The sequence below is a fragment of the Brachyhypopomus gauderio genome, chromosome 13, assembly GCF_052324685.1.
Source record: "Brachyhypopomus gauderio isolate BG-103 chromosome 13, BGAUD_0.2, whole genome shotgun sequence".
In the NCBI taxonomy this organism is placed as follows: domain Eukaryota; kingdom Metazoa; phylum Chordata; class Actinopteri; order Gymnotiformes; family Hypopomidae; genus Brachyhypopomus; species Brachyhypopomus gauderio.
In genome coordinates this window covers 8,603,787-8,630,075 of record NC_135223.1, presented here as the reverse complement: position 1 = coordinate 8,630,075, position 26,289 = coordinate 8,603,787, and the positions used below count along the sequence as shown (strand labels likewise).

At 42.8% G+C, this 26,289-nt stretch overlaps 2 protein-coding genes across 3 annotated transcripts in view; both read right to left on the bottom strand.

Moving 5' to 3' along the window:
* Positions 1 to 6,494, bottom strand: part of atn1 (atrophin 1) — a 76,440-nt gene extending 69,946 nt beyond the window's left edge. The window contains exons 1-3 of the mRNA XM_076971359.1: positions 5,959 to 6,494; positions 3,106 to 3,250; positions 2,284 to 2,388 (exon numbers count right to left, since the gene is read on the bottom strand). Of these exons, the coding sequence (XP_076827474.1) occupies positions 2,284 to 2,388; positions 3,106 to 3,132 (132 nt within the window). The 5' untranslated portion in view covers positions 3,133 to 3,250; positions 5,959 to 6,494. The remainder of the gene's footprint in view (positions 1 to 2,283; positions 2,389 to 3,105; positions 3,251 to 5,958) is intronic.
* Positions 6,495 to 13,475: 6,981 nt separating this feature from the next.
* On the bottom strand, positions 13,476 to 24,703 carry mlf2 (myeloid leukemia factor 2). 2 transcript variants are annotated; one of them, XM_076970647.1, is made up of 8 exons: positions 23,919 to 24,699; positions 23,611 to 23,719; positions 22,595 to 22,636; positions 22,218 to 22,271; positions 15,705 to 15,833; positions 15,364 to 15,523; positions 14,992 to 15,184; positions 13,476 to 14,499 (listed from the first exon to the last, which is right to left on the bottom strand). In XM_076970647.1, exons 1-8 carry the CDS (start codon positions 23,960 to 23,962, stop codon positions 14,496 to 14,498), a joined length of 735 nt encoding a protein of 244 aa, XP_076826762.1. In that variant the 5' UTR covers positions 23,963 to 24,699; the 3' UTR covers positions 13,476 to 14,495. The 2 variants fall into 2 exon arrangements, with proteins under 2 accessions (XP_076826762.1, XP_076826763.1); XM_076970648.1 differs by lacking the exon at positions 13,476 to 14,499 and having other exon boundaries at positions 14,988 to 15,184; positions 23,919 to 24,703.
* Positions 24,704 to 26,289: the final 1,586 nt, after the last annotated feature.

Genomic DNA, 26,289 nt, shown 5'->3' with positions numbered 1-26,289 from the left:
CAAACAGGCAAACAAATACTCATATAAAAAATATCAATCTGTGAGGTCAAGAATATGGCACAACACTATTTGTATATTAAAGATGTAAATAGAGTCTAGAAAAAAGATGGACCTGGAGAGAGAGAGAACGAGAGAAGAAGAAGAGAGAGGAGAGAGGGGGAGAGAGGGAGAGAGAGAAAGAGAGAGGGAAGGAGATAGATCAGGGATGTCAAAGTCAAATGCACCGAGGGCCAAAAAACCAAATTTGCTACAAGCCGAGGGCCGGACTGGTTCAATGTTTATTAAAACATATTGAAATGATTGCACATAGCCTATTGAGCCAAGACCTAACACAGTGTATATTATTTAATGCTTAAATGAATAAATCAATACTTTCTTATGGATCTGTCAGTAATTTCAAGTGAAAACATTTTTCAACAAGCAAACAGATAAAAACAAACTTCCTTCAAAGAAAACATGTCCTGTACATTAAATGAATAAAGTAATAAAGGTTTGAAAAATGCTGGAATTTAGGCTAAAGTACTTGAAAATGCTTGAAATTGTAACTACTTTCACAACAAATATCTGTCTGACTGAACAGTTCTCTTGTATTACGTTAACAAATACGAGCCTCTTGTAATTCCAGGATGAAACATGAGAGAACGTGAAGACATTAAGATTGGGTGTTTTGAAAATAAACAACCATTAAATAATGTGAATAGAAAGCAAATTATTTCGAATCATTTCGAATATATGTATAAATATTAGTGGTGGGCTGTTAACGGCGTTAACGGCGTTCGTTAATTTGATACTCTTATCGGGCGATATAAAAATTATCGCCGTTAATCTATTCTTAAAGTTGGGTTGGGAACTGGGTCAAAATGGGTAAGCAAACTATGATGACTTTCAATTTGATAGTTTAGCTCGGCTGTAATTCCTAACCAAATTGCACAGTACAGTAGGGGCGAGAACGAGTTTTCAAACCTGTGAATTACAAATCGTACGTGTGTTTACATGGATACAGCCACAAAGTCGCCAGGTTTGCTTCATGGAAAATTCATTTTTAGGAACATAAAGTGTTAACGGAGCGGAGCTCGGAGCGGCCATTTTCTGCATGGTCCTAGCGCTAGATTCGTCGCTATTTAAATATTTCTTTTTAACCGTTAAAACTGCAGAGGACCAAAACGGCTTTTGAAAAAGTCCCCCACAAATTACGTCCCTGAGGTTAAATGTACTAAATGTTGGCTTACATTTCAAATATTATGTTTAGCTGAATAAACATCTTATCAACCCCTTTTAATGTACAGTATAGGCTTACAAATTCATGTTTAACTGAAAAAACCGTTGAACACGAGTAGCCTACATTTTATTGAGCATGTTTTTTTTCTTCAAATATCAAAGTAGAACAGCTTTCTCAAGCAGTCATTGATGCATTTTGGAAACAGGAGATGAGCCCCTGGTCTAATGCACCCTCTGTATTAAGAAACCCTATCTCAAAAACTGACTTTTAGTCATTACTTGGGTAGCACGCATATGAGCCATTTTAATATAGATTAATCTAGATTAATCTAGATTAATTTCAAGATTTCAGTGAGATTAATCTAGATTTAAAAAATTAATCTATGCCCACCCCTAATAAATATTTAACTTAATTAAGTTTAACGTGCTGGGAAATATTGAAATGGATCTTGAAAGTGACGTACAAGTGCTTGAATTCCACCTTATAAAGGTGTATAACCCTAACCCTAACCCTAACCCTAACCCTGCAAACATGACTTTGTTCATTGCGCTGAGGCGCGGCGTGCGCGAAGTTACAACATTCGAGAGGTGCACGACCTCGCCAATCGACAGCGTGCGACACCCTCGTGCACGGGCGGAGCCACTGCGATTACGTCATTTTCGCCACGCAGATCCTCGCCGCTTGTGTGCGCTGCAGTGACTTCGCGGGCTACCGTTGCATTGTGGGGAATGTAGTGTTTGTGCGTGCAAAACACCAGCGGGCGGCTGTGGCCTGCGGGCCGGTTCTAATAGTAACTAAATATCATCCAGGGGGCCATAGATAATCAATTCCTTGGCCAAATCGGGCCTTGACTTTGACATATGTGAGATAGATGAAGAGAGAGGGAGAGAGATTTTTGGATAAAATCGTGATAGAATATGACAGGACAGAACAGGACATAACAGGACAGGACATAACAGGACATAACAGGACAGGACATGGCAGAACTAATCCAGTCAGTGAACAAAAAACATCAAACAGTATAAGAAACCCAACAAATAGATGGAGAGAGTGGGAAGTCTTACGGTTTGTCTTTCAGTTCGCTCTGTTCGTGCAGGACTGGGGGGGTGGGGGCGTCTCCCCCTCCTCTCCTCACTGCCCCCACGTCTCCGCCCCGTCCTCACGGACATCTGCATCAGGGTCCAGGGAAGAGGGCAGGTCATGGGGCAAGTAAAGGCAGCAGCAACAGTGAGGAGAGACAGTGAGGAGGGAGGAGAGACAGTGAGGACAGACAGTGAGGAGGGAGGAGAGACAGTGAGGAGGGAGGAGAGACAGTGAGGAGAGACAGTGAAGAGGGAGGAGAGACAGTGAAGAGGAAGGAGAGACAGTGAGGACACAGTGAGGAGGGAGGAGAGACAGTGAAGAGGAAGGAGAGACAGTGAGGAAAGAGGAGAGATAGTGAGGAGAGACAGTGAGGAGACAGATGAGTAGTTGTTTTCCAGGAAGTGATCAGTACATTAAGGGACACAGCACTGAAAGTCAGAGCTGTGTCTCGATTACTGTTGTCCAAAGGTTGTAAATGTCTTATGTTGCCACTGTGCCACACATAGAGCTGAAACAGTCTCAATTTTAATGCTAATGGACAGCAACAGGTTTAATTTAAATGTGGCACATTCTCCCTCAAAACCAAGGAGTCCCAGCAGCAGTGAAGAGCTTAATGGCTTATCTGTCCTGAACACACTGGTCTGTCCTGAATGTGTTGGTCTGTCCTGAACACACTGGTCTGTGCTGAATGTGTTGGTCTGTCCTGAACACACTGGTCTGTCCAAAATGTGTTGGTCTGTTCTGCACGCGCTGGTCTGTCCTGATTTTGCTAGTGTGCTGTGAACATGTCACCTGATCCTCACCGGCTCTTTGTGTGTTCGGGTTTTCATCGTTGCTTCTGTACAGTGTCCATATTTATCCCAGCAGTCCACAGAAGGCTTGGGCAGGTGTACACGCAGGTGCTCGTCGTCTACCTGGTGGTCACACCCTGCACTCACCCGTTCTCCGCTGGGGGAACACAACAATGTCAAGAACATTCAGCTGATGAAATCACACTAACGTACATTAAACACTAACGTATATTACACACTAACATATATTAAACTCTAACGTATATTAAACACTAACGTACATTAAACACTAACGTATATTACACACTAACATATATTAAACTCTAACGTATATTAAACACTAACGTACATTAAACACTAACGTATATTACACACTAACATATATTAAACTCTAACGTATATTAAACACTAACGTACATTAAACACTAACGTATATTAAACATTGGAAAATAATATAAAGGTTAATGTAATAGCACGGCACCCTCCCCCTTCACAAGTGCTCAGGGTACAGCCTGCCATGTTAGTAACCACACCCCTCTGGTTAGTAACCACACCCCTCTTATTAGTAACCACACCCCTCTGGTTAGTAACCACACCCCTCTGGTTAGTACTCACACCCCTCTTATTAGTAACCACACCCCTCTGGTTAGTAACCACACCCCTCTGGTTAGTACTCACACCCCACTTATTAGTAACCACACCCCTCTGGTTAGTACTCACACCCCTCTTATTAGTAACCACACCCCTCTGGTTAGTACTCACACCCCACTTATTAGTAACCACACCCCTCTGGTTAGTAACCACACCCCTCATTAGTCAATCATTAGTTACACCTACACCCTATTAACACACATTGTTTATGTATTCCAATCCCAGTATTTGTAGTGTTTGCTGGTCTTTGTATTCACTTTGTCCTGGTTGTGTGTCAGATTTGTTCTCTGTTCATCTTTTACTTTGCTTTTTGTAAGAAGTGTCTTGTGTTCACGGCTCACTAGATGTCTCATCCCTCACCCACGCTATTCTTATGTCACACTTAAATATTAGTAAATACAGTAACTGTGATATAGGTTAAAATATGTTAAACATGTTGGTAAATACTGTATGTGTGACAGGTTAAAATATATTAAACTCGCTAGTAAATACTTTAACTGTGATATAGGTTAAAATATGTTAAACATGCTAGTAAATACTGTAAGTGTGATATAGGTTAAACATGCTAGTAAATACTGTAAGTGCAATATAAGATAAAATGTTATATTAAACACTTATATTTCAACCTACTAGATTATCAATTATAAAGCCAGTATTTCAGTACGAGTGTATATACATATATGAGAGTAAGATGTGTGTCGGAGGTTATATAGAGAGTGCTGGAGGTTAACACCAAGGTTGTCCCAGTGGTGACTGGGTATCTTGGGGCTGTGACCCCTGTGCTGAAAGAGCAGGTCCAACAGATCCAGACTCATACCATCATACCACGAGTCTTACTAGAGGAACAGTGAAAACACCACCCACACCCTCACAGGCCTGAATATGAGGAAAAAGATTATTTATATATTATACACACACACACACACACACACACACACACACACACACACACACACACACACACACACACACACACACACACACTCACACTCCCAGCATAGCACCCCCAACCTAATCACACACACACACACTCAAACCCCAGCACAGCACACCCAACCTAATCACACACACACACACACACACACACACACACACTCTAACTCCAGCACAGCACACCCAACCTAATCACACACACACAGACACACACTTCATATAAAGTGAGTGATACTATATATAGAACATGAACAGAGTGAGACACATTTGATGGAGTGTATTTAGTAAGGCCTTTATGGGAAGGAATGTATTTTTACGTATTTTTACACCCTGTCAAGTGGTATTTACGGGGGCAGTACTAATGTGAACTGCACATGATCACATCTGCTCAACCTGTGTAATGTACAGTAAACACAGACCGGTGTTGTTCATGCACAATCAAACCCAGGTTCTGCTATATCTGTCCACCAACGCTAACACCTCCTGGGTAGAAAACCACAGATTACAGTGTAGACAATATAACCTTAAGATAATATATCCAAATAACACAGTGACACACAGTGTCCTATCCAGGTGAGGGTTCCTTCATCAGACGTCCATTGCCAGCATTTTGGCTAGGGACCATGCATACCAAAGACCCACTGTTCACTGCACACACACACACACACACACACACACACACACACACACACACACACACACACACCTCTGTCTGAAACACGCGCAACCGAACCGCACGCACACACACGATTTTGTATTCTTTTGTATACATGTGGTGGACTGCTGAACACACGCGTGCAGTGTAAGTAAAGTCCCGAACGTGACCTGCGCCGCTAACTGTGTGCTTCAACAGCCCTCCTCTTCCTCCTCCTCCTCTTCCTCCTCCTCCCCGTTCAGTGTTACACACACGCAACGCAGAGGCGAGGCTCCCAGCTACTGTACTAACAAGACGACCTCTGGATCACAGCGCGCACACAATGCGTTGGCTGGATCTGTGCAGATGCATATGTGATCTGGGCCAGACGGAGCAGCTCGCAGCTCGGCGTGGCCCAGTTTAACGTTGTGTCCACATGTGAAGATCTCGCAGTAGAATGGCGTAAGAATGGCGTTACCAGTGCAAACCTATGTGTCTTACGTGGAAACACACGTTCGCTTCAAACTATGATCCTTACTAAACATGATCGCTATCGCACAAAGGCCAGAACGATATAAGAAAGCCCGACTCGACTGTGGAAAAGAACAGCGACTAAGAAATGAGCATCCATTTTCTCTTCTCCTTACCTCTGCTGTCCAGCGATGCGTATTCCTTTCTTCCTCCCGCGCCGTGTAGCTGTACTGTATGTTGACCTACACACAGGCTGCACACACACACGTCCTGGGTGGAGTAGAGGGTTGGAGTAGGGGTAAGTAGAGGGTGAGGGTAGGTAGGTAGAGGGTGAGGGTATTAGAGGAGCCCGGTAAACACACACACACACACACACACACTCGGATCCTCTCAGCTCTACAACCCAGTGCAGAAAACGGGGTGCCGCCGAACACTGTACAAATTGATGCGTACGTTGGCTTCCTCCCCACCCCCTTTCTTTCTCCACCTCTCTCTTTCTTTCTCCACCTCTCTTCTTCTTTCTCCACCTCTCTCTTTCCCTCTCCTCTGTCAAGACCACTTGGACTCTTTTTTTGCAGTGGGCACGGACAAAAATTCCACGGAGGGGAGCGAAGGATGCACGACAGAGAAGAGGAGGAGAGAGAGACAGAAAAGAGGAGGAGAGAGAAGGAAAAGAGAAGCGTGCTGGGGTGGTTGTACTGAAAAATACTTGGGTTTTGTTAAGCTAGCACTAGTTCAGTTAGTCAAACCGCTACCACACTAAACCCTCTCACAACGTCAAGTGGGTTCACTCTCTCACATTATATATATATATATATATATATATATATATATATATATATATATATATATATGGTGAGAGATAAATATATATAAACGTGTGTATATATATATATATATATATATATATATATATATATATATATATATATATATATATATATATATATATATATATGTGTGTGTGTGTGTGTGTGTGTGTGTAACTGCTGATCCTATTTTCAGTTCACACTTTAACCACGTTTAAAATGATCGGATAGCTCGTCATACCTGTGTCATTTTATGAAAATCATATGAGCTTTTCAACACGACTCAAGATTGCAATAGTCAAGGACCTAATTTCAGTTTAAACAGTGTAACAATATGACCAGCCAAGCGACTCTCTCTCTCTCTCTCTCTTGCAGTCTTTCCCTTTCGTAACAGACTTCTGTCCCGTCTTCCATTGTGTTGTAACCATAGTAACCAGCGAAAGAAGTGCGCGTGCGTTATCACGTACGTCTGTGCCCTGACTGCTCGCGCTCCAACTACCGATTGAAGCGGGTGAGCTTTGCATGCATTCACTATTCACTATTTCAGTAAGAAGCGTTTGCTACCTCGTGGTCCTCTCCCGTTCTCTGTGTCTGCACTGCCACTAGTTCCTTACAAGTATGGAACAATGCAGGGGGAAGATTCGGTTGGTCCCTCGTGCTGGTCCTCACAAATTACATACATTTTTACCCACGAAAGTATACAAATACATAATAAAAAATAATACAAATACATAATAATGGCATTTATATGTGTGCTTGACGATTTACATAATTTTGTAGATACCTTTGAACAAAGGCAAAATTATGTAAAACTAATAAATATGATCTATGTGAATAGAACTGGATTGATAATGTATATAAATAAGTGCCTATATGTAAGTGAATGTTTGCGGTCATTCATTAAATTTAAGAGTCAGGGATATGCCTCTTGTGAAGCTCCGCCCCTTAAGAGTCAGGGATATGCCTCTTGTGAAGCTCTGCCCCTTAAGAGTCAGGGATATGCTTCTTGTGAAGCTCCACCCCTTAAGAGTCAGGGATATGCCTCTTGTGTGCCAGCATCCAGACGGTGGAATGAGGATAAAGACCCTGTCCACACATCAGAGTCTCTCGCTGTCTGCAAACACAAAGTCCCACTTCTCGTGAATGATCCATGGTCATTTAAATCGTATGAATAATCATTATTCCTTCACTTATTCTTCTAACAAAGAAACAATACTGTATGCACCTTCTTTGTGTGGTTTCCCTCTGGCTTAGTGGTGTCTGTAGACTAAAGTTAGTATACTAAAGTCTAGTATACTAGCAGGAGGATTCTGCCATGGAAACAAATGAACACTTTTGTAAGTCACTCTGGAGCACCTACTAAAGGAGGCAATTGTAAATGTTTGCTACATTTTACCAAAACAAAATATTGTACATTAAACATGGCTATGACCCATAGCCAATTATTGTTTATAAATCAGTAATGGAGCATTCCTTACTGATCCTCACAGCCATTACAACATGGAACAGAATATTCTGGAGTGGTCCATACAGAAATCAGAACAGAGAATGGAGCACTCCTTCCTCCCCTTACAGTCATACTAGTGCTGTCTCTTGCAGCGTATTCGGTTTGGATAAAACCACCCACTCAGTTGGTTACAGTTGGTTATAAAAGTAGAGAGATCATCTATAGAGGTGTCAGCTATAGAGGAGTAGAGGGGTCAGAAGGATCAGCTGTAGAGGGGAAGAAGGGTCAGTTGTAGAGGGGTCAGCTGTAGAGGGATCAGCTGTAGAGGGGTCAGAAGGGTCAGTTGTAGAGGGATCAGCTGTAGAGGGCAGTCATGACCTGGCGGTTAGGGAACTGTTTTTGTGACCGGAGGGTTGTGGGTTCGATTCCCAGACCTGAGGCCATGACTGAGGTGCCCCTGAGCAATTGCTCACTTGTATAAAAATGAGATTAAATGTAAGTCGCTCTGGATAAGGGCGTCTGCCAAATGCCATAAAATGTAAATGTAAATGTAGAGGGGTCAGAAGGGTCAGCTGTAGAGGGGTCAGTTGCAATGTGAGCTGTGTATCTCCACAGATTCCTGTAAAAGCCATCACTATGTTGGTATTGAATTCATTGTTTCATAGCTATTGTTTCTGATGTTAGTTCTATCATGTTCTGTGGCTACATCTCACTTGTAAAAAAAATGGAGAAGGATTATGTAAATGTAAAAAAAATACCCAGACATTTTTGTTGGGGAATAGTTTAACAAACTTGAGGTGAAGCTGAGAGAAAAAGAAGAGAGAGTAATCTCATGAAGACAAATTACTGCATTTTAGAGTAATAAGACAACATGACCAATAGATGTGTTGGAGTAACAACACTACATGACCAATAGATGTGTTGGAGTAACAACACTACATGACCAATAGATGTGTTGGAGTAACAACACTACATGACCAATAGATGTGTTGGAGTAACAACACTACATGACCAATAGATGTGTTGGAGTAACAACACTACATGACCAATAGATGTGTTGGCAGTGGCGGACTTAGCAATTTGGGGGCTCAAGGCGAATTTAGCTAGGGGGCCCATCAACATTAATATGCGAGAGATAAGTTAAGCCAGGTTCACACTACACGATTTTAGGCTGGTTTTTCAGTCGCCGACTGTTTTTGTAGATCGCCGACAGAAACTGTGGTCGGAGGCAAATCGGCAATCACTTGGCGCTCGCTCAGTCGTGTAGTGTGAACTGCTGAAAGACGCTCGCCGACTCATCGCAGACGACCGGCAGATATCTAGCATGTTTAATATCTAGCATGTTTAATATCTAGCCCAGTCGGCGACTGAGTCACCAGCAGCGTCTAGCTACAGCCAATGGGAACGCGGAGAGAGAACCGCGGCACCGCTGAAGATATCTCTGAAGAATGTAAAAAACTTTCAAGAATGTTTTCAAAACAGTAACCCAGCAAACACACAAAATCCTCACCTTTCTTACAACTTTACTACAACACTGTGTTTAAGTTATTGTGAAATAATAGTGCGATTGACTATATCTATGTTCACTGCAACGGACAGATGAAATACGTCTGGCAATTCGGGACTATGGAGTGTTTAAACGGTAAAAAAAAATAATAACGAAAATGTGGAGTGCATGTACATTGTTTTTATCTTCTTCGTGGTGTTGCTGGTTCTCGCTAGTTTCGTTTTCGTGTTTTTGGACGGCAGCCAGATGAGTCGGCGATTCCCCAGTCGTTTAATTCGTGAGCCCGCGTCGCCGATCAGTCATGTAGTGTGAAAGCCACAACTGAAAGACTCGCTATTACAGCAAAACCAGTCGTGTAGTGCGAACTGACGACTGAAAAGTCGTGTTGTGTGAAGCTGGCTTTAGCTAAACAAGGGGGCCCTACAGTGGGAGGGGCCCAAGGCAATTGCCTAGCAACGCCTCTATGCAAAGACCGTCTCTGTGTGTTGGAGTAACAACACTACATGACCAATAGATGTGTTGGAGTAACAACACTATATGACCAATAGATGTGTTGGAGTAATAACACTACATGACCAATAGATGTGTTGGAGTAACAACACTACATGACCAATAGATGTGTTGGAGTAATAACACTACATGACCAATAGATGTGTTGGAGTAACAACACTACATGACCAATAGATGTGTTGGAGTAACAACACTACATGACCAATAGATGTGTTGGAGTAACAACACTACATGACCAATATGACCAATAGATGTGTTGGAGTAACAACACTACATGACCAATAGATGTGTTGGAGTAACAACACTACATGACCAATAGATGTGTTGGAGTAACAACACTACATGACCAATAGATGTGTTGGAGTAACAACACTACATGACCAATAGATGTGTTGGAGTAACAACACTACATGACCAATAGATGTGTTGGAGTAACAACACTATATGACCAATAGATGTGTTGGAGTAATAACACTACATGACCAATAGATGTGTTGGAGTAACAACACTACATGACCAATAGATGTGTTGGAGTAATAACACTACATGACCAATAGATGTGTTGGAGTAACAACACTACATGACCAATAGATGTGTTGGAGTAACAACACTACATGACCAATAGATGTGTTGGAGTAACAACACTACATGACCAATATGACCAATAGATGTGTTGGAGTAACAACACTACATGACCAATAGATGTGTTGGAGTAACAACACTACATGACCAATAGATGTGTTGGAGTAATAACACTACATGACCAATAGATGTTTTGGAGTAACAACACTACATGACCAATAGATGTTTTGGAGTAATATAGCGCTCCACTATTTCAGTGGACATGGAACTACTGCTGTGTTTTGTTTTAGTGATTTATAATTGTCAGTGTGAGCAATGATTCTACTGTATTTTGCATTTAAAGGATTGTTGTATTATTTTTCATGTAAAGGTCATTAGGGTTGTATTAGTACTAACCGAAAAAGAGTTGACATAAAACATTTTTAAAATGTGACCATTTCCAAACTCCTGGTAGTGAGAGCTGTGGTTAATCGATTCTTTCTTTACATTCATTTACTGGGAGGGCTAGAGCTTTACTAAAGGAAATTTATCTCATTATAACTCAAACAGCTGAGCTGATCTGAGCAGTGATTCAGTGAGTTGATCTGAGCAGTGATTCAGTGAGCTGATCTGAGCAGTGATTCAGTGAGCTGATCTGAGCAGTGATTCAGTGAGCTGATCTGAGCAGTGATTGATTCAGTGAGCTGATCTGAGCAGTGATTCAGTGAGCTGATCTAAGCAGTGATTCAGTGAGCTGATCTGAGCAGTGATTCAGTGAGCTGATCTAAGCAGTGATTCAGTGAGCTGATCTGAGCAGTGATTCAGTGAGCTGATCTAAGCAGTGATTCAGTGAGCTGTGTATCCATCAGCTGCTCTACCTACAAATCTGCATTCTGCCGTTCTTTAATACAGAATAAGGAAGCAACAACAGGTACAGGCATTAAAATGGCAACCTAAGTTGACATTATTTGTTTAACAGATCCTAGTAGTCACTGATGAGGAGCGAATGAGAGAGATAGAGAAACGAATCTAGCATGGTCTGATGATTCAAACATGGCTACACATCCTGTCAGTTACCTGATCAGGTGAACCAGTGTGTAGACTCAAGGCCTCCAACATCCCTGCTCTAGGGTGTCTTCATTAAGACTATTATGTTCAGAAGGCAGAGAGTGATCAAACAACATATTATTAGCATCTTGCGGCAATGCCTGTAAACATTGAGCAGCACAGGCGTCCCAGTGTGTAGCAGAACCTGGCAAGAGGAGCGTTGGTGCTGCTGGTCCTGTCTGTGCTTCTGCTGATATGAACGTCCCAGTGGTTTTAACATCCAAGACTTGTTCACACCTGAGCTACTCCACATCACAACAGAGTGATCGAGAGTCATTATGCTGTTTACACTGGAACTCCACTCCAGTCCTAGTCTTAGCTGACCTCTAAGCCCAGCTCTGTAGGGGTTTAGCCTCGCATCCCTGCTCACGGTCCCAGCAGTCATGGATTGGATTTTTTAAAACAATTTTAACAAGAATGAACAAGACTATAATCCACAGAAAACCACACACATTTGACGGGTCTGTTGAAACTTTGGCTGATCACTTGTTCTGAAAACAGAGAAATAGATTTTATTACAAAAAGTTTTTGTTTTTTTAATCAGGAAATGTCAACATCAAAAAGCCTACAGTTATGCCTCTCCATACCTTCCAATCACTTAGAAAGACTCAGGACATTGATTTGCATATGTTCCAATAATTAGTAAACAAGCAATTTTTACATAAATTAATATGCATGATTTGGCAGAGCAATTGGCAGACCATTTTTACACTATTGGCTTCTATGGAATGTAAGCAACCAATTAACCAGAGCAAACAAACAAGCACCTGGAATAGAGCGTGTGGGGTGGGGGAGTGAATGTGTGAGGGAGAGAGTGAGAGGGTGAGTGTGTGAGGGGAGGAGAGTGGGAGGGAGAGAGTGAGAGGGTGAGGGAGAGTCTCATCCTTTTGGCTGTGATAAATAGCTCATAAGTACGAGACAAACTTGTGCTGCTGCAACACTGAACAGGATGAGCAACAAACCTGAGGTTCACATTTGTCCAACACTGCTAAGCAGGAGTAGTGCTGCTGCAACCACTGGCCACATATACAGGCTCTGAACTGGCCACATATACAGGCTCTGAACTGGCCACATATACAGGCTCTGAACTGGCCACATATACAGGCTCTGAACTGGCCACATATCCAGGCTCTGAACTGGCCACATATCCAGGCTCTGAACTGGCCACATATACAGGCTCTGAACTGGCCACATATACAGGCTCTGAACTGGCCACATATACAGGCTCTGAACTGGCCACATATACAGGCTCTGAACTGGCCACATATACAGGCTCTGAACTGGCCACATATACAGGCTCTGAACTGGCCACATATACAGGCTCTGAACTGGCCACATATACAGGCTCTGAACTGGCCACATATCCAGGCTCTGAACTGGCCACATATACAGGCTCTGAACTGGCCACATATACAGGCTCTGAACTGGCCACATATACAGGCTCTGAACTGGCCACATATACAGGCTCTGAACTGGCCACATATACAGGCTCTGAACTGGCCACATATACAGGCTCTGAACCGGCCACATATACAGGCTCTGAACTGGCCACATATCCAGGCTCTGAACTGGCCACATATCCAGGCTCTGAACTGGTCACATATACAGGCTCTGAACTGGCCACATATACAGGCTCTGAACTGGCCACATATACAGGCTCTGAACTGGCCACATATACAGGCTCTGAACTGGCCACATATACAGGCTCTGAACTGAAATGCATCTTCAAAGAAAAAAACACGAGCTGCTCAATAAGAAGACAATGACCTAACAAGACTTTATTTTATTTGTTAATAAGGTTAACTAGTGAACAGTATACAATTCAACCCACATATTACCATAGTATCAACAACACAATGTGTGCGTACACGAGTGTGAGTGTGTGTATGTGCTGGACTCTGTAGTGCATTATTACACATTTACATATTTAAATGTTGGAAGCATGGGAATGACTTACTAAAATTGTCAAACTGTGTATGTGTGTGTGTGTGTGTATGTGTGTGTGTGTGTGCATGCATGAATGTGTGTGTGTGTGTGCATGCATGAATGTGTGTGTGTGTGCATGCATGAATGCACTTGAGGGTGTGTACGCGTGCATGTGTTTGCAAGTACGTAGACGCGCACATGTATACATACGTGTGTGTATGTGTGTGTGTGTGTGTCTTTATGCCTGCGTGTGTTTATGCCTGCATGTATGTGCATGTGTGCTGAACTTCCAATGATGCATATATGCTTACAGGTCACAGACTGAAAGCTGGTGTGTGTGTGTGTGTGTGTGTGTATGTATGTGTATATATATATATATATATATATATGTTGGGTACTCAGCCCTGGGATGAGGTTAGCATATGAACATTTTAATCCTGTACAGCCTCAGCCCTGCATGCTGGCATACACACACACACACACACACGCACGCAGAGGCACACATACAGACACACACACACACACGCAGAGGCACACATACAGAAACACACGCAGAGGCACACATACAGACACACACACACACACAGGCACGCACACACACATGCAGACGCGCACACTCACAGGCGCACACATACAGACACACACGCAGGCGCGCACGCACACACACACACACACACAGGCGCACACATACAGACACACACACACGCAGGCGCGCACACAGACACACACATGCAGGCACACAAACGCAGACACGCACACACACTGCAGGACAGCGCGTACAGGAGATCAGTCCAGAACTCCCAGTGCTCCTCCTCTCATGTCCTTCACTGGTCCTGAAGATCTCGCTCACCTGTGAACACACAGCCAGTCAGAAACAATGCCTGAACATGCTACTGCTGCCTTGAAAATGAGATTCAAACACCAGTCAGGAGGATGAGTGAACCCAGTCCTCACCAGTCATAACAAACACCAGTCAGGAGGATGAGTGAACCCAGTCCTCACCAGTCATAACAAACACCAGTCAGGAGGATGAGTGAACCCAGTCCTCACCAGTCATAACAAACACCAGTCAGGAGGATGAGTGAACCCAGTCCTCACTAGTCATAACAAACACCAGTCAGGTCAGGATGAGTGAACCCAGTCCTCACCAGTCATAACAAACACCAGTCAGGAGGATGAGTGAACCCAGTCCTCACCAGTCATAACAAACACCAGTCAGGAGGATGAGTGAACCCAGTCCTCACTAGTCATAACAAACACCAGTCAGGTCAGGATGAGTGAACCCAGTCCTCACCAGTCATAACAAACACCACTCAGGAGGATGAGTGAACCGAGTCCTCACCAGTCATAACGGGGGCGAGCTGGGTGTCGTGGCGACTCATGACGGGGCACTGGGGAGGAGGAGTCTGGGGGTGCGGTCAAGGCCAGCTGAGGTCCCGCCCTACGGTCCCGCCCATATTCCAGCCCACGAACATTAGGGGGACCATATCGCCCCAATTCTCTCCTCCACTCCTCATCAAAGGCAGCTGCCTCATCTTACAGGGAAAGAGGGAGAGAAAGAGAGAGAATATAATGTATAATGTTACTTCTAAACCTATAACCTAATCACAAATGAGTTGAAAACACAGACAACAACCCCCACCAGCTGGTGTGAGCAGGCTCTGTGTACACAGAGGGGTGAGGTATTAGTGTCTAGGGAAGAACATGGACTCACTCTCCTCCAGGTTGATGAAATCCTGCCTGTCTTCTCGATCACCTGTACGGCGGTTTCTGGAACGTTCCATCACATGTGCTCTTTCTCCAATGTGGTGACCAATGGACATCCTCTCCATACCACTTTCACTGTCTCGCATAGACTGACGAGTCTCTCTGATCTGCACACGTGGGCACACACACACACGCACGCACAAACAAACACACAGGAACAGACTCAACATGGCCAGCAGCTAGAGGACAACACACTGTCAGACATGCACTATGTGTTCATGCATGTTCTCTGAATCCTGAGGAAAAGTGTGTGTGTGCGCGCGCGTGTGTGTGTAGGGCATCTCTCACCCCTCCAGGAGCAGTGCGCACTTCACTAGTCTGCTGGTAAACTTTGGGGGCCCCACTGTCCATGGAGGAGTAGGAGATGATTGTGGAGGAGGAGAAGGTCTGACAGCTTGGAGATCCTGACATCCTCTCCTGCAGAGCCAAACCATCAGCTCAACACACAGATACATTTACATCCGAGTAAATAAATCCACCCCCCCCCCCCCCACACACACACTCTTTTTGAAGCAGGCCCCTGCTTCAGTAAGAATAACATCAGTAAGAATAGAAGAGTGTGTGTGTGTGTGTGTGTGTGTGTGTAGATAGTCAGAATGAACCTAAAGTAACAATATTTTCTTTGCTAACTCTCAGTATAGCTAAAAATCTACCTAAAAACATCTGGGTTAGGGTTACCACTAATCTAAATTTTAGCATCTGGGTTAGGATTACCCCTAATCTTTATTTACTTGCTGGATTAATTTACAGCACTTGGTAGCACTAATATTAAACTAAATATTATGGTTTACTATGAACATTCAGCCTCCAAGGTGAATTTATGCTACAGCGTTGGACAGGCTCTATGTACTGAAGCTAGGGGTGGGCATAGATTAATTTTTTAAATCTAGATTAATCTCACTGAAATCTTGAAATTAATCTAGATTAATCTATATTAAAATGGCTCATATGCGTGCTACCCAAGTAATGACTAAAAGTCAGATTTGAGATAGGGTTTCTTAATACAGAGGGTGCATTAGACCAGGGGCTCATCTCCTGTTTCCAAAATGCATCAATGACTGCTTGAGGAAGCTACTTTGATACTTAAAGATATTACTTGCTCAATAAAATGTAGGCTACTCGTGTTCAACGGTTTATTCAGTTAAACATGAATTTGTAAGCCTACATACTGTACATTAAAAGGGGTTGATAACATGTTTATTCAGCTAAACATGATATTTGAAATGTAAGCCAACATTTAGTACATTTAATCTCACGGACGTAATTTTCAAAAGTCAGTTTTGGTCCTCTGCTATGGAGCCCGGGAGGGGACATGGGTAAAAAATAAAAACTAAACGAGGGAACGTTTTACCATTCGAGCGCACGTTTTCTGTAATTCGTGCTCACGATTTATTAATTCGTGTGCACGATTAACAATTCGTGCGCACGTTTTGTTTTAATCGTGCGCACGTTTTAATTAAACTCGTGCTAACGATTTAGTAATTCGTTCACACGATTAACAATTCGTGCACACGTTTTGTTTTAATCGTGCGCACGTTTTCATTCATTCACTTGCAAACCCTACTGGCCTAAGCGCATACATTGCAGATACAAGGAGAGAGGCAGTAACAGTTCCCTGAAACTGTATATATTTTGATTGTTTAGATTTATGCCACAATGAACAGAGATACGTTTATTAGGTTTTATTTGCTTATGCGTCATGAGGACATTGTAGCTTCCCTTGCACAGCGGGGAATCAATCAGTAAACGGCATCTGAAGCGAATTCTAAGTCTTTTAATGAACATTTATGACTAATTTTAATGTTGCTTTGTGTTTCAGGTTTGAAAAGTACTCGCAACGCGTCAAGTATAAAGCCTGGTTTATAACATAGCTAACATAGAGGAAGTTATTGACGTTGTTGACCAGCTTCAAGGTTCTGGAAGACTTAATGGCATGTCTTGGTAGAGATCACTGATTCTTAAGCCTGGTTTATACTTGACACGTCGCGAGCGGTGCGAGGGTCCGCGTGCTGTGGCTCTGCCCGTGCGTGAGGGTCTAGCACGCTGTCGATTCGCGAGGTTGTGCACCTCTCGAAATTTGTAACTTCGCGCGCGCCGCGCCTCAGCGCAATGAACAAAGTCATGTTTGCAGGGTTCATACACCTTTATAAGATGGAATTCAAGCACTTGTATGTCACTTTCAAGGTCCAGTTCAATATTTCCCAGCACGATAAACTTAAATAAGTTAAACATTTATACATATACTCGAAATGATTCGAAATATTTCGCTTTTAATCACATTATTTAATGGTTGTTTATTTTCCAAAACGCCCAATCTGAACATCTTCACGTTCTCTCATGTTTCGTCCTGGAATTACAAGAGGCTCGTATTTGTTAACCTAATACAAGAGAACTGTTCAGTTAGACAGATAATTGTTGTGAAACGAAGTAGTTACAATTTCAAGCATTTTAAAGTACTTTTCAAACCTGAAACACAAAGCAAGACCTGCCTAATAAACGTATCTCTGTTCATTGTGGCATAAATCCTTGTATCTGCAATGTATGTGCTTAGGCCAGTAGGGTTTGCAAATGAATGAATGAAAACGTGCGCACGATTAAAACAAAACGTGTGCACGAATTGTTAATCGTGCGCACGAATTAATAAATCGTGAGCACGAATGGTAAAACGTTCCCTCATTTCATTTTTATTTTTTACCCATGTCGCCTCCTGGGCTCCGTACTCTGCAGTTTTAACGGTTAAAAAGATATATTTTAATAGCGACGAATTTAGCGCTAGGACCATGCAGAAAACGACCGCTCCGAGCTCCGCTCCGGTAACACTTTACGTTCCTAAAAATGAATTTTCCATTAATCAAACCTGGCGACTTCGTGGCGGCATTCATGTAAACACACGTACGATTTGTAATTCACAGGTTTGAAAACTCATTCTCGCCCCTACTGTGCAATTTGGTTAGGAATACAGCCGAGCTAAACTATCAAGTTGAAAGTCATCATAGTTTGCTTAACCATTTTGTCCCAGTTCCCAACCCAACTTTAAGAATATATTAACGGCGATAATTTTTATATCGCCCGATAAGAGTATCAAATTAACGACCGCCGTTAACGGCCCACCACTAACTGAAGCACAACGTGATCCCAAAAAATATCATGTAAACTAACCCCAGCCCAACGTGACCCCAATAAACATCATGTAAACTAACCCCAGCCCAATGTGACCCCAATAAACATCATATCAACTAACCCTAGCCCAATGTGACCACAATAAACACCAGTTAATTTAGCAAGCAAGGCATCATTAATCTTTTATTCTCTGTACTATAATACAGGTTAAATAGATATTAGCTATTTTTGTGTATATTATATTACATATAGCATTGTTTACACAATGACTGACTGTGCTGGAGATTATATGAGAATAATGACTAGGTGGGTTTGTCAAACAAAAGTTCAACTGAATATAGGGCTGGACAATATGGGCAAAATTTAAATCACGATGTTTTTATTAATTTCGGTCAATATGATATAATTGCAAGATCGATATGAACAATATAAATCCCACAGAAAACTGCCAAGAATGCCCACAAAGGATGTCTGTACCTGCAATGTCTGAAAAATGAATGTCAAGCCTTGCGAAAGTATTCACCCCCCTTTACATTTTTCACATTTTGTTACCTCACAACCTGAAATTCAAAGGGAATATTTGAGGGTCTGCATCATTTAATTTACAGACCATGCCTACAATTTTCAACATTTAACATTTTTTTATTGTGAAGCAAACAACAAATAGGACAAAATAACTGAAAACATCAGTGTGCATAACTATTCACCCCCGTAAGTCAGTACTTTGTAGAGCCACCTTTTACAGCAATTACAGCTGCAAGTCGCTTTGAATAAGTCTCTATGAGTTTGCCACATCTTGCCACTGGAATTTTTGCCCATTCCTCATGGCAAAACTGCTCCAGCTCCTTCAAGTTAGATGGTTTTCGTTGGTGAACAGCAATCTTCAAGTCTGACCACAGATTCTCAATTGGATTAAGGTCTGGGCTTTGACTAGGCCATTCCAATATGTTTACATGTTTCCTCTTAAACCACTCAAGTGTTGCTTTAGCAGTATGCTTTGGGTCATTGTCCTGTTGGAAGGTAAATCTCCGCCCTAGTCTCAAATCACTGACAGACGTAAACAGGTTTTGCTCAAGAATATCCCTGTATTTAGCACCATCCATCTTCCCCTCGACTCGGACCAGTTTTCCAGTCCCTGCTGCTGAAAAACATCCCCACAGCATGATGCTTCCACCACCATGTTTCACTGTGGGGATGGTGTTCTTGGGGTGATGAGATGTGTTGGGTTTGCGCCAGACATAGCGTTTTCCTTGGTGGCCAAAAAGTTCAATTTTGGTTTCATCTGACCACAGTACCTTCCTCCATACAGTTTGGGAGTCTCCCACATGCCTTTTTGCAAACTCGAAACGAGCCTTCCTATTTTTGCCTGTAAGTAAAGGTTTTTTTCTGGCCACTCTTCCATAAAGCCCAGCTCTATGGAGTGTACGGCTTATTGTGGTCATATGGACAGATACTCCAGTCTCTGCTTGGGAACTCTGCAGCTCCTTCAGGGTTACCTTTGGTCTCTGTGCTGCCTCTCTGATTAATGCCCTCCTTGACCGGGCTGAGAGTTTTGGTGGGCGGCCCTCTCTTGGCAGGTTTGTTGTGGTACCATGTTCTTTCCATTTGATGATGATGGATTTGATGGTGCTCCGGGGGATCATCAGAGATTTGGATATTTTTTTATAACCCAACCCTGACTTATACTTCTCTACAACTTTATCCCTGACTTGCTTGGAGAGCTCTTTGGTCTTCATGGTGTTGTTTGGTTAGCTTAATGGTGTTGCAGCCTCTGGGGTCTTTCAGAAAAGGTGTGTATATACTGACAGATCATGTGACACTTAGATTGCACAATGATTGCCTTCATTTCACTAAGTATGTGACTTCTGAAGGTAATTGGTTGCACCAGAACTTTTTAGGGGCTTCATAACAAAGGGGGTGAATACATATGCACTTGCCAATTTTCAGTTTTTTATTTTCATATTTTTTTTATACATATATTTTTTCCTCATTTCACTTCTAAAATGTAGACTATTTTGTGCAGATGCATCACATTCAATTCAGATAAAAAAAACAATACATACAGGTTGTAATGTAGTAAAATAGGGAAAAATCCAAGGGGGGTGAATACTTTTGCAAGGCACTGTATACGAAACCTCCTCCTATAAAACTATATTTACTTTAGAAATAAAAATAGTACAAATAAATCAGTCAACCTTTTATTTGTATTCGGCTTCATATATGAACATGAAGCACTACATCATTATCAAATAAACAAACTCGTCAGCTTTGTCAATATTAATATCTTCAATAGCCGAAACACTTCCACACACCACAGAATTAGTCTTTCCCCTTTATCAACTATCACTACCTTCATCAGCTTTATTATCGCTTGTTAAAGCTTGTTCAGTCACATTTGTATTGCGGTCAGCGGTACTCATTTTGCAGCTAGTACATGTCACGTTGGAGCCAAACCAAAATTAGCATAGCCTGCTATTGCTGAGCACTGGTTGCACGTGGTGTAAGTCATCAATCACCGAATGCAATGAACTAACGGCAGCAGCCTGTTATGAACATAGTAATGTTGTAAATAGCATTTATCAAAATATTGAAAATGTGCTTTAAAATCATAATCAGTTATTGAAACGTTTATCACGATATATATTGATATTGTTATTATCCAGCCCTAACTGAAGAAAATGAAAGACACTACAAGCAAATTAGCCTGCAAATGTTAGATATACAGCTAAAACACAATTACAAGGGCACATTACAAGACTACAATTGCACCTGTCAAAAGGCCAAACGAGCGCGCCTTGCACCCTTCGAAAGGCCAAACGAGCGCGCCTTGCACCCTTCGAAAGGCCAAACGAGCGCGCCTTGCACTCTTCAGCTCTTCCATGTTGGCTCTCTTCACTTAATTTTACTTGCGTTCAGCGCTGCACACATCACTATGAGCCACGCTCCAACTAACGTTACTCAGATTGCCATGAAGACAGATCTTCTGGTGTAAGGCCAATACGATGCCTGATGTGTTATGAAACACCCTGACCATTTCCTACCCGGTGGCTCAGACCTTCCAGATTTCAGATTTCATACTCCACAAGGTGACTCAACAGCAGAGCACTATTTACCAGAAATGTTTCCTCTAGACTTGGTTACGCAACTTCCCATTTTAACAAAGAAATATCATATAATGCAGATTTTATGAAAGCAGAGAAATGCATGAATGGCACCAGAAGTAGCTCACAAACTGCTCTTCTAGTTCCATGGGAATTAAGTAAAACACCTCAAATGCACTCTGGGAGAAAACACAATGCATGGAACACCTTTTAACCCTTTAATTACATTCCACACTGCAGTGTGACAACAGTCACAGGAACAACTCACTACACCAGATCTGAAAAGGATAAAAAGAACAAGAGAGTATGTAATCCTATGTGGTTATGTGGTAATCCTATGTGGTTATGTGGTAATCCTATGTGGTTATGTGGTAATCCTATGTGGTTATGTGGTAATCCTGCTAGTAATCATAATACTTTAAAGTGTACCAGTAATCTATTTACTGTATTTTTTCTCTCGTTGTAACTGAATAGTTCCTAATAACACAAGTCTGTTACATGTATCCTGTTACTCCCAACCCTGAGGACACCACCCTGCCTCTGGATACTTCCGGCACTAATGAGCTACAAAGACACTCACCATATTTCCCATCATCCCGTTCATCATGTCAAACATGTCCATGAAGCCACCACCCTGCAACACACAACAAATAGTCATCAGTTTCACCTCTACACATCTCAACCCCCCCAAACCACCAAACATACCTACACATCTCACCCGACTACCAAACACACCTACACATCTCACCCCAGAAACTAGTTAAACACTACACCACATCCCCCAAACTGCTCAACACCCCTACCCATATTATCCCCCAAACTATCAAACAAACCTACACACATCTCACCCCCCAAAGTGCTAGCCACCACCACATCTCACACCCCCAAACAGCTCCATACCTCACACTCAAAATACAAAAGAAAATAAATAATGTCTCATTAAGGACACGAACATACCATTCCCATCATGCCAAAGGGTGCCAAGGCTCCAGCCTGTGGCTACAGAGAAAACAAGAGAGACCACATTATTTAAATGGTCAATGTTCTGTTGAAATACTTATACCTTGTTTCAGCTTCACTTCTTAACGAAAGGGAACATGGCCTCCTCGGATAAAACCCTTGATGAGCGACACTATACTGCCTCCCTCCTGAACCTTCTGCACTGCATGCAGAGTTTGAGTAGAGGTGCGACACAGAGTTTGAGTAGAGGTGCGACACAAGTCAGGTCTGTGTGTGTAGAGGTGCGGTACAGGTCTGTGTGTAGGTGCGCGGTACAGGTCAGGTCTGTGTGTGTGGAGGTGCGGTACAGGTCTGTGTGTGTGGAGGTGCGGTACAGGTCTGTGTGTGTGGAGGTGCGGTACAGGTCTGTGTGTGTTGAGGTGCGGTACAGGTCTGTGTGTGTTGAGGTGCGGTACAGGTCTGTGTGTGTTGAGGTGCGGTACAGGTCTGTGTGTGTTGAGGTGCGGTACAGGTCTGTGTGTTGAGGTGCGGTACAGGTCAGGTCTGTGTGTTGAGGTGCGGTACAGGTCTGTGTGTAGAGGTGCGGTACAGGTCTGTGTGTAGAGGTGCGGTACAGGTCTGTGTGTAGAGGTGCGGTACAGGTCAGGTCTGTGTGTTGAGGTGCGGTACAGGTCAGGTCTGTGTGTTGAGGTGCGGTACAGGTCAGGTCTGTGTGTTGAGGTGCGGTACAGGTCAGGTCTGTGTGTTGAGGTGCGGTACAGGTCAGGTCTGTGTGTTGAGGTGCGGTACAGGTCAGGTCTGTGTGTTGAGGTGCGGTACAGGTCAGGTCTGTGTGTTGAGGTGCGGTACAGGTCAGGTCTGTGTGTTGAGGTGCGGTACAGGTCAGGTCTGTGTGTTGAGGTGCGGTACAGGTCTGTGTGTTGAGGTGCGGTACAGGTCTGTGTGTTGAGGTGCGGTACAGGTCAGGTCTGTGTGTGTAGAGGTGTGATGTGAAGAACCTGTGTGTACCCTACCTGCAGGTGTGTTCGAGGAGACTGGATCTGCGGGTTTAGGAGAAAAGGCTCAAATCCAAAGGGGCCAAACAAACTCCTCATCTGGCGTCTGTGAGCTGCAAATGGATCCCTGACAAGACAGAACGACCCCACTCAGAACAACTGCACACTTGTGATCAGTGTGGTCATACAGGTCAGTATGATTTAATGTCACCCCAAACACAGCACTGAGTACAGATGGTGTAAGTAGACCGGTGACAGCAGGTATACCCAACACAGCAGCTTCTCGAAAACTACACCAGACATTCCACAAACAAAAAGGCACTCACATCACGTATGGACTGTCATCGACGTCTTCCAGATACCGAAACATTTTGTGCACTTTGCTGAACTTGAATTTGTGTAACTATTTAACGGAACGTGTTTAACGCGGACGTGTAACAAAACAACCGGGTCGCTGCAGTCTGGTCAACCAACCACGAAGCTCTGTAGTGGTTAAACGGTCCGGTAATGTTATATATATATATTACCCAATGACGAATACTCTACAATCACATAGAAAGATACTGAAACCACAATGCCAGACTGGCTCGGTCTGACCGAACATTTATGAGTGTTGTCACTGGATTCAGTGCTCAGGTCGCGTGTTGAAGATAAACAACCAACCTAGCCAAGCTAGCTAAACGAGCTCGCGCTAGTGGGCTAGCCAGGATAGCATTACTGTCATGAAATAAAACAGCGAATCTCCCCCGCAGAGACCCCGCAGATGTACCGGACCCACTAACACAGGTCTGCCCGTCGTGTGCGGTGCCCACGGCCCCCTGGTCTTTAAACCTCGTTATACGCTCTTGAGAACCAGTGACAAAGGAAGCCGAGCAGGCAGCGGCGTTAGCGGGCTAGCTGGTGCCCGTGTGTGCAGCCAGGGTGGCGGTGCGGCCGCGGAGGGATATTCGAGTCTACACGAGCAGACGGAGGCGAAAAATCAAAGAAGCTCGTTTAAAAAACGAGAACACGGACCGAACGGACTCAACGTCAAAGTAAATGAAAGACAGGAGGAGCGGCTGGCCGAGTGGGCTGTGAATCAAGACGCCACAAACGACGGATTCTAATATAAAAGTCCTGGATTTACGTACAATCAGATTCATTTTGACAGATTCCTCAAAGTTGAGATTAACCCACATCATACTACGTTTCAGTGCCCAGAAGTAGACTAAAGAGTCTAAATGTAATGGCCAGCTGTTGTAGAGGGAGCGTCTGTCCCAATCACGATGGAAATTACTAAATTAAGCCCAGTACATCTTTAAATAAGATCTGTTGAGCACCTTTAAAGATGGCATACGTCTACACAGAAAAATGTGTAATAATATAAATAATAATAATGAAAGTTTAAAAATAAATATCATTCTACTTTATTTGATATTTATTCTACATAGGTTTTTAGACTAAAAATTTTAATGTAGACACAACAGACAATGATTCATACAACCAACACAACACACTGGACAAAATGCAATAATGATGTGCAATATTTTTTCTGTTTATATATATATATATATATATATATATATATATATATATATATATATATATATATATATATATATATATATATATATAGCCAGGTGAATAATAAAGTTATTACTTCCATATGAAATGGTCATCATTCTCTCCTTTGCCTCGCATGCTATTTTAAGTATCCAGTAGGTGGCACTGTTGTGAGAGGTAGTATAGGCCAGTTTCTCGTGCATGTATATAATTGCACGTATGACGTCATCCAGCACGAGAGCCTAACTGAAACTGTAACGGACAGAGACGTTGCTCAGTATCACCAATCGCCTCTCTGTAAAACATGAAGTATGTCGGCTTAAGTGTTTCAACTAACTTTATTAAATGTTTATGTGTCGTGTTTATGTGGTAACAATGTAAAAATTATTGATATAGATGTATCTTTGTTTGATTTAGAGGGGAGATAAGAATGTCCATTGGAGTGTCCTTCTGTTAAACACGGTGTCTGTAATTTTTTGAATGAACAGTTCACTACTGTTGTCTTTCTTTTTTTTCTGAAGTACTTGTTAAATTTATAGTTGTTATATAGATGTATACAAATTAATACAATTAATGATGCGTCCTTTTGGGATCAGTCGGGAAATAAAAGCCCCACATTAATTTTAGAGCTGTCTGGTTTGTGTGATTCCCTCCTTCTACACTTGGCCACACACGCACACGCACACGCAAAAACACATATATATATATATATATATATCAGTGGCGATTGCAGGGGAAGCTCAGCTTCCCCTAAAATGTCAAAAATAAGTGATCAAACATAAACTGTTGTGTGTACATGTCATTGACTAAATATGCGCTACAACGCGCTCAACTTTTGTTCAGAATCAGTTTCTTATTGCTGGTAACGACGCGGCTTTCCTCTCACTCAGTCCCGCAGCTTCACGGTGCTTTAAACGGTGTGGACGCTGAGTGTCTACAGAGTTCAATAGCGAAGCAAAGAGTGCAGCGAAACGAGACGAGCCATTGGATGAATTCTGGGCTTTGTCCCGCCCATCGGACGCTCAGTGTCTCCATATATGTAATGCTGCAGCCCGGAGCCCCGGTGGGCGTGGGTAAAGGGCGGAGCATGTGCCAATCATTTTCGAATGCAGCCAATCAGATACTACACTTTCGTTGTCAATTAATTTTTATTAA